General features: G+C 36.6%; 1 protein-coding gene across 7 annotated transcripts in view; it reads right to left on the reverse strand.

Annotated features, from left to right (window-relative positions):
* LOC117211422 (mucin-3A) overlaps nucleotides 1-14,516 on the reverse strand; it is a 28,365-nt gene that overhangs the window by 9,981 nt on the left and 3,868 nt on the right. For 2 of the 7 annotated variants that reach the window (XM_033455265.1, XM_033455319.1), the window contains 2 exons: nucleotides 13,985-14,126; nucleotides 11,541-12,413 (listed from right to left, as the gene is read on the reverse strand). In XM_033455265.1, coding sequence (XP_033311156.1) covers nucleotides 11,541-11,663 — 123 coding nt within the window. In that variant the 5' untranslated portion in view covers nucleotides 11,664-12,413; nucleotides 13,985-14,126. Of the gene's footprint in view, nucleotides 1-11,540; nucleotides 12,431-13,984; nucleotides 14,127-14,516 lie in introns of all 7 variants that reach the window. The other 5 variants (XM_033455282.1, XM_033455291.1, XM_033455272.1 and 2 more) reach the window with 5 other exon arrangements.

Consider the following 14,516-nt stretch of genomic DNA (forward strand, 5'->3'; position numbering starts at 1 on the left):
AGTCAATGCCGTCTATAGAAACCACTGTCATTGTCATGTCGGCTGCTACTAATTGCCGTAGTACGTTCTAGTAGTCTCCTAAATCTCGTAATAACGCCGACGGTAAATGTGAGTCAAAGGCGATCAATCACGTGGTGTTTGAATAGACTAACTGGTAGCAAGATAAACAGGCTAAGACGAGTAACTGGAGCAGGTTTTTGCCTCTCGCCGAGGCCAGAAAAACGTGAGAATAAATGTAGAATGGAACGTGCTATTTGAGAATTAGATAGAGAATTTATCATAATTGTGCAGTAAGATGATTATGCAATTTAAATTTTTTGATTTTTTAATATGGTATTGCAGATAGATTTGCTTACGAAAAAGGATAGATCAAATATTCTTTTTATCGAAATGGATCTTAAAATTTGAGAAAATGATACAATACTTTTACATGTATAGCATTTGACTATCGATAAAAATAAATTTATGATTAATATTTATTTATGAGAATATAATATAATTAATGACTCTGTCACATTTGTATAGCCTATAGTTTCTCTAGTTTTTGCTAGTAATAAAATGGTTTAATGCGATTAATTTCATTCTGCAAGTTGATTAATTAAATAGACGCCGATGATCGATCGATCTTCATATAGGATTTGATTATTATACGTGGATAGAACATTGTGTTACATAACGATAATTTCAACACCAGTTAGTAAAGCAATAACAATGTTTACCTCGCTCGAAAAAAGTATACCGCGATGTTAGTTTTCCCCGCTTACTATTGCGAAAAGTCTCTGTCTCCGGTTAAGAGTAATCGAGGCTTAGAAAGTGGACGTTTTAGAGAAACTATATGGATCTATGATGTCAACAATAAAACATTCTTCGCTTCTTGCACCTATTTGCATGCAATCTTGAACCAGATGACTTCACGAAAGCATAACGAACTTCGTGCATTCTCCTTCTACCGCTATTCCTCTTTGAACCAAACTATGCGTGCGTTTCGTTCATGAACCAAGTGTTTATGAAATATAGTGTCTCAGCTGCTACCATAAATTCTATTCGTGTACTTATTCCTCTATACATATACGTACATAAGACTAACAATAATTAAAATTCGTATTCATAGTTTCGTATCATGAAAAATGATCGTTGTAATAATAGTTGCAATTATGAGATATAACGCAAAGTTATTTTCGCGATTAAACGTGCTAGAGTTTCGGTAATGGAATTTCATAAAACGCGTAAAAGTTCGCAGTCTACTGATCAAACGTAACGCAGGTAATCGGTCAAGCAACTCTGCTTTTACGAATTAAACTCTTCCTCAAAGATTTCATCGATCGCGATCACTGACGTAACGAGATCACGCGCAACGATCGCGGTGCTGCTGTCCGCGGATCGTTGGCCACGGTTTTCCCACAGCTGATGTGGAAAAAAATGTAATCTGGGTGCGGCTTCCTATCTCTCTCTTCTATTAACGATCCACGCGTCCGCGTGTTTCAACTATCTCCAGATATATCGACTGACCAGACAACCGTTCTATAGATCGGCACGATCGTGCATTTCCTTCTGATATCACAAGGAGAAGGCCTTATAAGCGATCGTGTTTCAACGTGCAGTCGGTAGTGAACGGATCGTTTAAAATCGAACGTGGAAACAGTAATGGTCGGTGAAGTTGCGTTCTGTCTATTCATGGGGTTGTGGAAGCGAAGAAGAACGAAGGAGAAAGGTGACGGATCGAGAGTCATAGTGGTGTAAGTTGGTTTGCTCGTATTTTGCATAGAATGGTTATCTGTGTTCGTTTAAAACGCAAGGATCTCGTTGAACGATGTTCGACGATCGCAGAAAAACACAGACACGACCCGTTCATTTTCGTCGAATTTTCGATTTTAACGTTATTTTACGACCGCGGGGGATATATTTTACTTTTAATATTATATTATATTATATACATATACATGGCTGGATAAAAAGAAAATTGAGAAACGAACGAACTACGAGCTGCAAATTACATCAAAGCATCGAATACTAGTTAATCTACGATCAACTGGTAAAAATATTTCGAATAGAGGGAAATGTGTTTCAGACACTTATACAATATCCCTTGTTACCTAAAACGCCACAGACTGCAACGATTCCATCCGATTAATTAAACCACCATCCTTCGCTATATTTCATTCGACGATCAACGCAGAAAAACCATTCACTGGTTCTTTTTCCTTTTTTACAACTCCAAGAAGACGTTCACTTTCCACATATATCCATGAGGAAATTCTTTGCTATTACATCTTCGAGCAGCTTAGCCAGGTACATCCACGCGGAATATGCGGCCAGCACACTACCCCTATTATGCCAGTGATTGCATAATCGGCCTGCATGCACGATCAAACGCGTGCATTCACTACAGGACACGGTATAGTCCCGTTATATAACGGGTGCTCCTTCACTTTTACGCCCCGTAGAATATGGCGTTTCTAGCGTTCAACAGGACAGAAGATTTCTGCCACCTTTCGCTTTCCTTCCGTTTCGCAGAATATTTCTGAACGCCCAGAAGTCATTATCTCTATATTCGGTAATAGCGTTCGGAATAGCCTTTTTTTCTTTTTTTCTTCAACGTTCCAAGCGAGATCCCTTTTACTTCGTCGGTGCTTTTTAGGTCGGCGATGCCCTACGATGGATCTTTCTGGATGGTTGAGAATCAGACGAACAGACCGAAGGACAGAGAAATTAAAATATTAAAACATCGAAATATCGTAACGTCGAAAGATTGAGAAATTAAAATGCTTGGAAAACTATAAGATCGGAAGATTAGAAGAATCGAAGATCAGAGAAGTCGAAATGTCAAGGTACACACAAGACACGTATGTATATCATAATCAGGGCATCTACTAGTAACATAATTAGTTTACATAATCCGCACGAAGTCACGACTCTTGCGGATTAAAGTACGTAATAATACGTAATAATATTCGCTTCGTACATTTATCACCGAGCGTTTACTACATGTCACGACTCCTACACAGATTAATCGCGTTTGAAACCCTTGAAGTGCTTCCTAATTTGTTTATGTAATCGGTGTAGTTCATCTTCCGTGTTAACTCGAAAACGTTGTTCTTTAAATACTTCAAGAAATACAAACTGCCAATTAATCACTCGAAATATCTTGATAATTAACATTTTTTCTTTTTTTTTTTTTTTAAACACCTTATATACGATATAGGCTCTGAAACCGCGTATCTAGAACGCCAATACATAATTCAAAGGAAACTTCTTTTAAGGAAAGAAGTTCGTTAAAGTCTTTTTCTCGTTTCTACGACCATTTTTATTTTCCAAACGGCAACATACGTGATCTTTATAAAATTTGTAATGCATAAATGGCAGGCGGACAAAGTGCTTTCAACGACACAAGGCAAATAACGAGGCGGTATTAAAGCGCAGAGAAAGTCTGTAATATTTTTAAACGGAACGATCTGTTCCTCTTCCCACGACTTTCGAAACCGACGTTACTTCCTGATTAATTTCGATATGTTCTCTCACGTTCGGATAGTCTTAGTTAAATGAAATTGTCACTTTGCTAACGAATATACTATAAATCGCACGTTCCGGTTGCTCGGCGGTGGAAAAGCGCGCGAGGAATTGGTACACTTTGCTTTTTCATAATTGAGACACTTGGAAGGAGGCTGCAGCATATTTGTGGCAGTAATTTTCTCGAAACTTCGACTAGTAGATTTTATTGTGTCCACGAAATATCTCGCTGTTGGAGAAAAATTACTTTTTCGTAATTGAGAGACTTTCAAGGAGACTGCAAGACGTTCGAATCGCCGATCCAGTGGAAACCTGCAACTGTCGTATTTCGTCATTGTGTTCGTGCAAATATTACACTGTTCGGATAATTTTCAACTACTTTACAAACACCGATATTAATCTATTTAGAGAGAAACGAAAGTTTTGAATAAAAATATAGTAATATCTTTCGATTTCTATTCTTGCCAATCCCTTTTAGGATCCTCGATTTTCTGTTAATCGATGTTTTGTTAAGCGATTTGACGAGCGATTAGCAACTGCGTGCTAATGACACAAGGATTTGCGATAAAATTATTTTCACGCAATCGCTTATAAACCGAAACCCTATAAGCGATATTTTAATGAATCCTATTAATTGGACTTTCTCGATCTGCATTCTAAAAGGTATAATTAAAAGGCGCGATTGTTATTTTAAACGACTGTACTTGCCATAAAGATGAATACGAAATCGCGAAAGTGTCCTTCTATCTTTTATCTTTTAACGTATGCTTTTATCCTTCGTTCTTCGTAGAAAGTATACCACCAGTTGATTGCTTTTACTTTCGATCGCACGCGGGATCGTTCGATTTTAGTGAAAGGACGACCTGTAACATAACCGTTTAACTGGATTCTTCTGCGCGAGTTTGTATACTTGTTCCGTGCCACGTATCCTATGTTTTTTATGCCAGCATTGCAAGAAACGCAAGCAATTACATGGAATAATTTAACGAATAATTTAATCTCTCCGATTTATCTGAGATCTTTCATACACGGGGTGTCCCAGATTGTAATAGTGGAACAACTACGTTTGTTCTTTCGCATAATGTCATTTAATAAGTTAGCGTATTTATTATCGTAAAGTATTAATGGGAGTCGCCAACACGTTTGCGGGCATGTCCCATTTTGTGCTATTGGACGGTACAAGTCGTACGACAAACATTGCTCAAGAAAATATTTACGTATATTATAAGAGAATCAATGTCAAACATGATCTAATATGTAATCAAATATTACGTGATAGCTGATCAATATTTGTACATTGTGCAATGTGCGTATAGTGCAACGCGTAATTTAGTGATCTCGGGGTGAAAGGTATATGTTAATGAGAAACATGCCAAGTTGTCAACTGTCACGAAGAGTGAACGACTGGAAAAAAGCTGTAGGAGCATGTACCCGGTCATTTGTTTTCTAAAATGGATCCAGTATAAATGATAGGTAATGATAGACATTTCTTTTCTTGTCCTGATATTCTACAGTGTTATAGTACAAAATAAAAGTATAAAGTAACGTAAAACGATCATACGTTTTTTCCATTTCTTCTTCTTCTTTTTCTTGTAGCTTGCTATAAAAAAGATATAGATTGTACATATACTACGAACAATAGCCAATAATAAAAGCATAACGCTGTATATTACGCATACAGTTAAATTCTAAATCTTATCTAGATTAAACTATCCGATAGATCAAAGTATAGAAACTGGATTTTCTCAATAAAATCGTCTCCAGAAATTTCTCATTGTTTCCTTACTATTCTTCGTATACTCTAATCACTCCATTATGGATATAAGTTAGTTGGTAAACACGAATGTAAATTAAATTACTAAAATAATTATTCAAGCATTGTGTTTGTTCTCGCCGGTCAACAAGACAGACATGGAAATTTCTCCGAGAATGATTAACATCCTCCGTCTTCTTATAGAAAGAGAGAAATTTCACCCCAGGGTCGTGCAGAAGTCGCACTTTCGATCTTACTGTCGTGAAACTACTTCTTCTCTTCCTGCACCTTAAGATATGAAGTTCGATAGCTGTGCACCGTTGCTGCAATTAACGTCACTAGACTTCCTATCAATTTAAAAGGAACCGTTCGCGAGAAAATAGGCCGGCCAACTTTGACAATTACGTAGGCTGGTTTTGTCAGTGGGCATAGAGTATGTCAGAAACCTGGCGTTCTTTAACCTTTTTTGCTTCGTGTCTTCCGACGAGAGAGATTGATTAATCGAACAATGAATCGAACAGACGAACTTTTACATTCCTGCCTGTGAAATTTTATAGATAGGTAAAATTTAATTGCGTGATGTATTCAAATTTTATTCGTGAAAGTTTAAGTACAGAGACAGCGTCACCACGATTTTATATGTAAATACGTGTGAAATGTGACTAATGTGTAGTAAATAGAATTGTGAGTGTAGTAAAAGAGGCGAAGAAGATGAAGATAAAATTCTTCTCAAAACAAAATTTAGGTCAAATTCTTGAATTTCTTTTGCTGAGTATATATATATATATATACAGGATATATCGAATGTATTAGTATTATATTTAATCTAATCTTTCAAAACATTTTTGTATTTAATTTCAAAATACAAAGTAGCAACCGGCAACCAATTTAAGAGAAATCCGTGCCACGGCGACACATATTAAGAAAATTTCTGTCGTTTAACGATGCCCAAATTTGGCCAAGCATTTCAAGAATGTCATAGTAACCTTAATTAACCGAAATCGCCTTCTTCGTGGATCAAAATATAGTTTAAATACTTTTGACAAAATTTCTTACTTTTATTTCAAGCATCCTAAAGCAAGGAATGCTACGATCGAACGAGTTTCTAAACGTATCATTTTCAGAGACGATTTACCTGTTCGATGTTCGTTTATTCTCATTCTGGAAAACTATTTCCTTCTAACTAGAAATTACATTGAGCATATTGCTGGTTAGAGCCTGCTAATCGGCAAAGTTTCTGGAGAAAGTGAGAGACTATGTGGCATCCTTCACCTTCACCTATTGTCCCGTATATTCGCCTTGATCTCACTTCGTGTCCTCGAGAAAGGTGAATCGAATCGTGCTATTTAGCACTACACTTTGATAAACTCTTCCAGGTCTCGGTGAATATTATTGAAATAACAGGAACTCCTCTATGTTGAGTACACGCATTATAGAAATAACGAAATGAACAAGAAACAAATTGGAAGAATTCTTCTTTCGTAAAATTAGACGAGAAACGAGCGGAAATAGAAATTACGTATTGTTCGTAATAGGAATTTAGAAACGAAAAAAGTTACGACATTAGGACGCGATAAAAAGAAATGGAGCAGCGTAATCCTTCGACGAAGGGAGCAAAAGCTGAAAGAACAGCAAGTGAAAACGAAAATGGCTATCGTAAATGGACTTCCTGCGACTGCTTGTTACCAATGTCGAGGGCAAGGTGAAAATTTTACAAAATTTTGAAGTCACGGTTCTATTTGAACTTCTCCTGGCACGTCTTTTTATTAATTTTATAGAAGAATAATAAAAAATCATATAGAACAACCATAGATCAGTGTGATATGGATCACATAGATGAAAATCGCGTAGTTATAAAAAAATATACGTTAGAAATTTAAATAAATGTTGGTGTTTCGATGCACAGAATAAGAACGATCCGCTTGCAATTTGTCTGAATTTTGTGGCAATGTTTTTCTCAAAACATTAAGAGACTTTGATTGTTCTGAGATCGCGATATAAAAATTGAAATTCCGCAACGGTACGCGCAGTGTTAAAATTATTTCAAGTACGATTGGAATTATCGGGTAAACCAGAATAAATCAACGGTAGACCCTTTCACCGTCGTTTGTCGGAAGGAAGAAACGATGAATTGCCGCGCTCGATGGAGCATTCCGTGCGTGGAAACGGAAGCGTCAAAGACAGCCTATTGGCGAAACTTCCGGTTCTTCTTCCTCTTGGTCTTACGTATCGCGGTCTGTCTAGCGGCAAAGAAGTGACTCTCGATTTTACGTATGCTCACGGTCAACCTACAAAAACTCTCCGTAAGAGAAACTATTGGGAAATATAATCGGCGTTTCTTGGATGTCACGCACAGGAGAAATGTCTGTAAACGCTATAACGTGCTAGACTTTATCGCCGAGCTCGTGAAAGTGTTGTTTGGCGGAATGACAGAAAAAGGCAGGGAACGTGTTTAACGAGATTTGTCGTTGACGATATTGAATAATTGACGATGTTACAACGTCGTTGTGCGCGAGAAATAATAGCGATAAAAAGATCCCATTTTCCTCTTTGTCGTTGGAAGATAAAAAAAACCAGTAATTTCAGCTTACTTCCCTGTGCCACTGAGAACCCGCTTCAACTTCTTTCCTTAAATTCCACATATAGTTTCTGTATCTCAGATAAAGCTTTTATATAACGCAATGATACGTTTCTAAAAAAAGGAAATTGAAAATTGCATGAAATTTATCTATTTGTCACGTTCCACCGATACTGTCGTAATATCTTTGGCCGCGTTAATAGAAATATTAACGTGGAACTTATCGATGATTAACCGAAGGATGTCTATTAAAGTTTTTATCCTTTAATGGATAAAAATTGAGTACGTTAGGAAGTTTACGACGCGACGTATTAAACGTTGGATAGCCGTGATGAACCATACTTTCGTTTATTAGATGCTAGCTTTCTGCCAGCTTCGCCTCTAATTTCATGTTGCTAATTCGATTAGAAATTCTATAAGCAATCTATTATATTACTGTTTCGTTTCTATTTCTTTTCCTTTCTTCTTTTCTTCTTCTTTCCTTTTTTTTCCTTTTTCCGCTTCCTACGGTTTCGTTTTATCCTTATCCGGCGTGAGATTTGAAACTTCCTAAGCGAGTATTATTTTAATTACTGTAATTAACATATTGATCTAAAATCTTTTAAACGTGATAATATATATGCAAAGATTTATAATACGTTTGGCTGCGGAAGAAGTAGGAAAATCGTGACACGAGAAGAGGAATTATAACAACGTACGAAAGTAGAACCAAGATGTTCACTATTCACCCACTAACAGAGTGACTTCTGGCCTCTGTTTCTACCTTCACTCGCAAACTCTTATCTGATGTCGGGTCTTCCTATCTTCGTCTTTTGCAATATCAATTTCCTGCGTCCTCATAGCGGCATCTTCCTCTAATTGGCGGATTTCTCTCGAGAATTGAAGAAACCTTGCACCGAGAACTCGCTAATCGACATGCTTTGTGTCGGTATCAATGGCCATCGGATATACTTCATGGAATTTATAACTTTCATTTAGATCGACGGTCCATAGAGAATTGCGAGACTTTGGAAAACCTTGGAATGCAGTGCGCTAGATAAAAATGTGATAAAAATTTGCTGAAAATCGAGTTCAACTGGACTATGAAGCGGAGAACTTTTTGTTGACTGATTATCTTTAGAAGCTGTCAGTTTGTTGAAACAAGCTTCCGGAGTAAGTTTTTGGAGATAAAGTACCGCATAAAGTTAGTATTAGGATTATGGAATAATCGTAGCGTAAAGATGACTGCGATATTATGAGAAGAACGAAGAAATAAGATTCTTTGTGTCCAGCAACGTCGTTGATACGTTGCACAGATGGAAGATGAGAGGAGACACGGCACAAAAACAGAGAAGGTAAACTCCACAGAGCGTTACTTATTACGCGGAAAACTGAATTTGATGATGAAGAGAAATCTTGGGGCTGGATCGTTTCAGAATGATTGCAGAAACGTAATTAACGCGACTGTGCGTAATTAAGTACAACGCTTACTTTGAATTTCAAGCCATTATCTTAATTATCATTGTAAAAAGAATTCCTGTTATTGAAACAATTAAAATTTTTAAATATCCTGTGTTATCAGGATATGTTAGTATTATTATTACATATTGTGCGAAAATTTAACGCCAAATTTAAGCTACCGAACAATGAGATTTCGTATGCATCGATCCAATACCTATGAACACACACTTGGTGTACATCATGAAAATCCGATCAAGTGAGAAAATCCAAGTGAATGTGTTAACCGTGTCGCGAAGGCGTTAAAATGGCATAAGTGAAATCGGAAACGTACAAGGAATCGCGATCGTATAAACAAATACGGAGAAAGAAGCGGCGTTTCAACGGCGAACGAACGCGATTCACAACGTGAACCGTAATATCTCTATATTTATTCGCCGATTTTACTGTCCAACCAGCGAAACTTGCTCGCGATTATCAAAGATTATAATAGGTTGTCCCAGAAGTTTCATTCGTCTTGTAAGAAATAATAGATGCACAATGTTTTTTGTTTTATATTATTTTTTATTGAATTACGTACGATCCATTTCGTTTTGTTGAAACGCCGATCTATTATTTCCTTATAGAACGAAAGAAACTTTTGGGACAACCTAATATAACGTGTAACAAAGGCAGTGGTAGAAATGTTTAACTGTGGCCTGATTACGTCAACCGCGAGAGCAACAGTACCAAGTAATTTCATCAAATCTGCATACCTATCGCAAATGGCTTCGTTTCACACCGTTCGTACGCGTGCACACAGGCTCTTTGTTCGTGTCGGAGAGATCTCGCATCAGATTTAATTACACGTTGAAACGCGCTACGTGGAAATTTCTTTGCTAAGCGATCCTCGATACGTGTTAGATTGTTCCACGTGAAACGATCGGCTTCGTAAACGTGCAAAGTCTTTTGAAACTTGCTAACTCGATGTGTTGTCGGTTATTACTTATCGCTGGATCTTCCAAATTCATACTTTTTGCGATCGTGCGTAAAAATATACAGAATGTAAATAGAAATTTCTTTCATTCTCCAGGATACCGTAACGAGAACATTATTTCGAATTATTCGTGTATTTTTGCATACTATGTACATGCTGTAAATTTTTGCATTGATTTAAGTTTCCCAGAAGCGTGCGTGAACATCGGAAGCCTGTTCACTACACAGGATGGGTGGATAAAAATCATCGACGATTGCACATTCCGAGAAAATATAGTTTGCGTGTTGCCAGAGATACACCGGCGATATCTCGATTCACGTTCGCACGGTAATTTCTGCTAGAATGATATTCAAATCGTTAAAAGGGTCATTCTTTTCCCGAACGATCTCCACGATTTCTGAATCGAGATACCACACGTATTTGGAAATCCCGATTCTCGAAAGTAATTCTCCCGTGCTTAGTATTGTATTCGATCGATAGAAGCGTTGCACTATCGTGGAAAAGGAACATCGATCTCGCCGGTATTACGGAAAACTTTGATCGACTACACGCGATCTTTTCACAGCCGAATGCTTTACGAAGTGTACTTTCCATCGGACGTCTGACATCGGAAGCGTATTTGATAAAATATCGTCCCACCCTTCCAAGCTAGAACAAGATATATATTTATTTACTAAAGATAGATTATTGCACGGCAAAACTTTATTTGTTTAAACGTAATTTTACTTAATGCCTGAATAGATAGAACCTTTGTCGATGAATCTGTGCTCAAATGCTTCTTACATGACAAAAAAGCGATAGATAGCGGAAAAGATCAAGGAACTTCGCTTACATGAATTGCATGAAACCTTCGACAGGTTCATCCTCTGGAAGGAGAGAAATCAATTGTTTTATCTGCAATTTCTTATTAATTAATCTTCACCATTAGTTGTTACTTGTAGCTGTCTTCCACCTGATAATTCGTTTTTGTTATTAAATCCAATGACTCTGGTCCCATATAGATTAGATAGAGTATATCGTGCATTTGTTTTGTCAAAATTTTCTTTATAAAAATCTCTCAAGCCTCTCTTAAAAGATACCAAGTAGGTGCCTAAATCTCTATCTACCTACACATCTAAGAAGGTCTATGAAAGATACCTCCTTTGTAGTTTCCAATTTAGCAACTGTATCTTACACTATATTAACATGAAATTTCTCAAGAGATCATGTATTATCCGATAAAAACATTTTTTTAAATAATACTTCACCATCAAGAAAAGAAGAAATTAATCAGGTAGCATTTTTCTTACCTGTTGGAACTGAGCCAAGTCGGTCCCTGAGAGAATCGCCGGGTCAGCCTCGGCAGCTACGAAACCTTGTATCCTCAGGATCGCGGTGATCCACAGGAAGCACAAAACATTCCTCCGCCTCATTACGTCAACGATCCTCCTTTCTCTTCGATTATCGAGCAGCGTTCACACACGGTTTACCTTTTTCTAAGAACTTCACCACCGGAACATCGACACCCCACTACGTCTCTTTCTTCTTTCTTCTCCAATATCCGTCGACTTTCAAATTTACTTACAAAGTTACAGCAGGCTTATTAAACCAAATAATTTTACACTGCTTCCTCGTTCTATAAACTTCCCTCAAACAAATATCGCGTATATCTTTCCTTTCTTCGTAAATACAACGAATCGGTTAATTTACAAATTGAACCATGATTTACAAATTAAACGAAAAAAAAAGAAAGATAGGTATATCTTGGAAATATATTCGGAGAACGAAATCGTTTCGTCGATCAAAACGAAAGCGTTGTTCTAAGGGAAAATAAGGTTCTCGGGTCGTTTTATCGAAAGAAAGAATAGTCGAGCTTTTCTCGTGTTAGCGGAGAAACGAAAACAAGAGGACAATAGCGAAGACGCGTCAGACCTGCTTAGCTGACACAAGTTCACACGTTGACGAGGACGAGTTCGGGACTGTTGGAGATCGGAAAACGTCTGAGAGTTTTACTTCTCCAGTCGGGGAAGAGTTCCTCAGGCATAGACCAGGTGGGAGACGTACAGGTAGGACGGTGAACGTCGGTTCCGAACCCACTTCTGTCTTCTCTTGACGCCTTCCTCAACTGGAACCTGCATTTGTTTTCCATTTTGTTGGGATTTTTGCCAACGATCGATAGAAATCTGTATCGAGTAGATGTCTGTTGGTTTAGGAATCGTTCAGATCCAATTCAGGGAATCGTTTCAGATGCAAATTAAAAAATGTGTTATTTTTAGTAGAAGAAAGGAGAAAGGATGTGCAATTACGGAACGTATTATTTTGTATCGGAATTAAAACAATCAGGAAACTTTCTATAAGTATTATGTAGAATTGTTAATAATAGTGATTAACGGGTCATGTATTCTTATCGAGAGAACATTAAAAATACGTAGAACGATAGAACCGGAAAGAGGAAGAAAACATATTTTTTTCAGTCCAAACGTTTATAGAATATACTAGTAGTTAATTTTAATATTTATACATTATCGACTGTTCCACACTATGCGATCTTCAAGATTAAAAATTTGTTTTTATAATTAAAATACGACGAATCACGTTGAGTTAGATTTGATTGATAAAAATACCAAGATACGAGGTGTATGATTAAACCAAAACAACATTCGATTCTAATAAAGAAATATGTTTTCTTAATTCTAGTTTCTTAATTCTAATGGACAAATTAATACTCCAAGAAATAGAGAGAAAACATTAAGGAGCAGAAAAAGAACATTATACAGAAAATAGCATAGATGTAATAAGATAACAAGCTGGTTTTTCAATCAAATCAATCGACATCTTTTGTCGAGAGAAATGCTTCGAAGAAAGATTACATGAACAGTTTTTGAACAGAAAGGCAAAAGAAGCGAATCGATACGTCGGAAAGTTACTTAACACCATTGAAACGAACGGAAACGCTCGAACGAGCATCAAGTTGTACCAGTTCCGCTCGAACGTTCCGGGGAACGCGCAAAAGCGCATCGTACCGTTTTACAAACAATTTCGGCACTTACTTCCGATAATAAATCGTTTTTAGTTGTCGTGTAGAATGCTCGCGGAAGTGCTATGAATGAAATGAACCGGCACGCCGCAATAGATTTCCTAATTTTTAAAACGCGCTACTGGAAAGAGAACAACTGTCGTATACTGAAAAAACATTGGAATCTAAGGAACTTTTTTGGAGAAGATTACAATATTAGGACTAGAAGATTTAACGAATAATAATTGAGAAACCTTTTGGGGAAAGGCTCATAAAATAAAATGCTGAAGTTTAGTAAATTGAGTTGAAAATTCTAGTTGTAATTTTTTTTAATATTAGCTACGTTCGAATTGTTAATTAGAACAGTCCTTAAGGTACGTTTTTTATATTTATAAAATATATTCAATTTTCCTACTAGTTCAACTATGAATATTCTTTTTTATCCTGGATCTCTAGACCATTTTTTTAGGAAGCTTCTCGTTTGATACATTGATGAAATAGAAGAGAAGAAGCTACTCAAATTTTATGAGAAAATCTCAAGAAATCTTTCTTCCAAATAAAACTATTTTTCTATTGTTTTATGTAAATTGGAAATTTCAAAATATCTATCTTATTATATCTGGAAGAAACATGTACCTAAATGTTGGAATACCGTTGTGGAGTGATTAACTTTGTTTCGAAACCAAGTAAAAGAACTGACAAATCAAATTTGCACATCGATCAAATGGAATCAGATACCTCTTTTCCGGTTAGTTTTTACTACGTAAGTAGTTAGCCGGTAAAATATTTTTCAAATGGCTCGAGGCAACGAAAACGCGATCACCATTCGTCCTTTCTCCGCTCACCATCGAAAACGAGTTTCAATCTGCTTATCTGTTTCCTGTAAGATTGTTGCAAAATTGTTACAAGAAGGATTCACTGAAAACAGTTAATCTAGCTTAGAAAATATTACATGCCAATCGCTAGTGGAAATAGAATTTGCAAATAATCTGTTTTATGTATTTTTACATGATCGTAGAATATTTTTAAAACATTAATAAAGAAGATAACCATCGGCAACGAAATGATAAACTGAATTAAAAGAATAATAAAAATTATAAATAAAATAAAAAAAGTACACGCTTTTATGACTAAAGATTGCTATAATACATGTTACCGATTGGTTATTATTGTAAGACTGATCACTGTCGTGACGTAAGATTCGAGAATTGAGCGAAAGTTTCGATCACTTTCTGTTAATCACCTCCGTAAACATCTGCCAAATTTCGTT

The sequence above is a fragment of the Bombus bifarius genome, unplaced genomic scaffold (assembly GCF_011952205.1).
Source record: "Bombus bifarius isolate JDL3187 unplaced genomic scaffold, Bbif_JDL3187 scf7180000007970, whole genome shotgun sequence".
NCBI classification, from domain to species: Eukaryota; Metazoa; Arthropoda; class Insecta; order Hymenoptera; family Apidae; genus Bombus; species Bombus bifarius.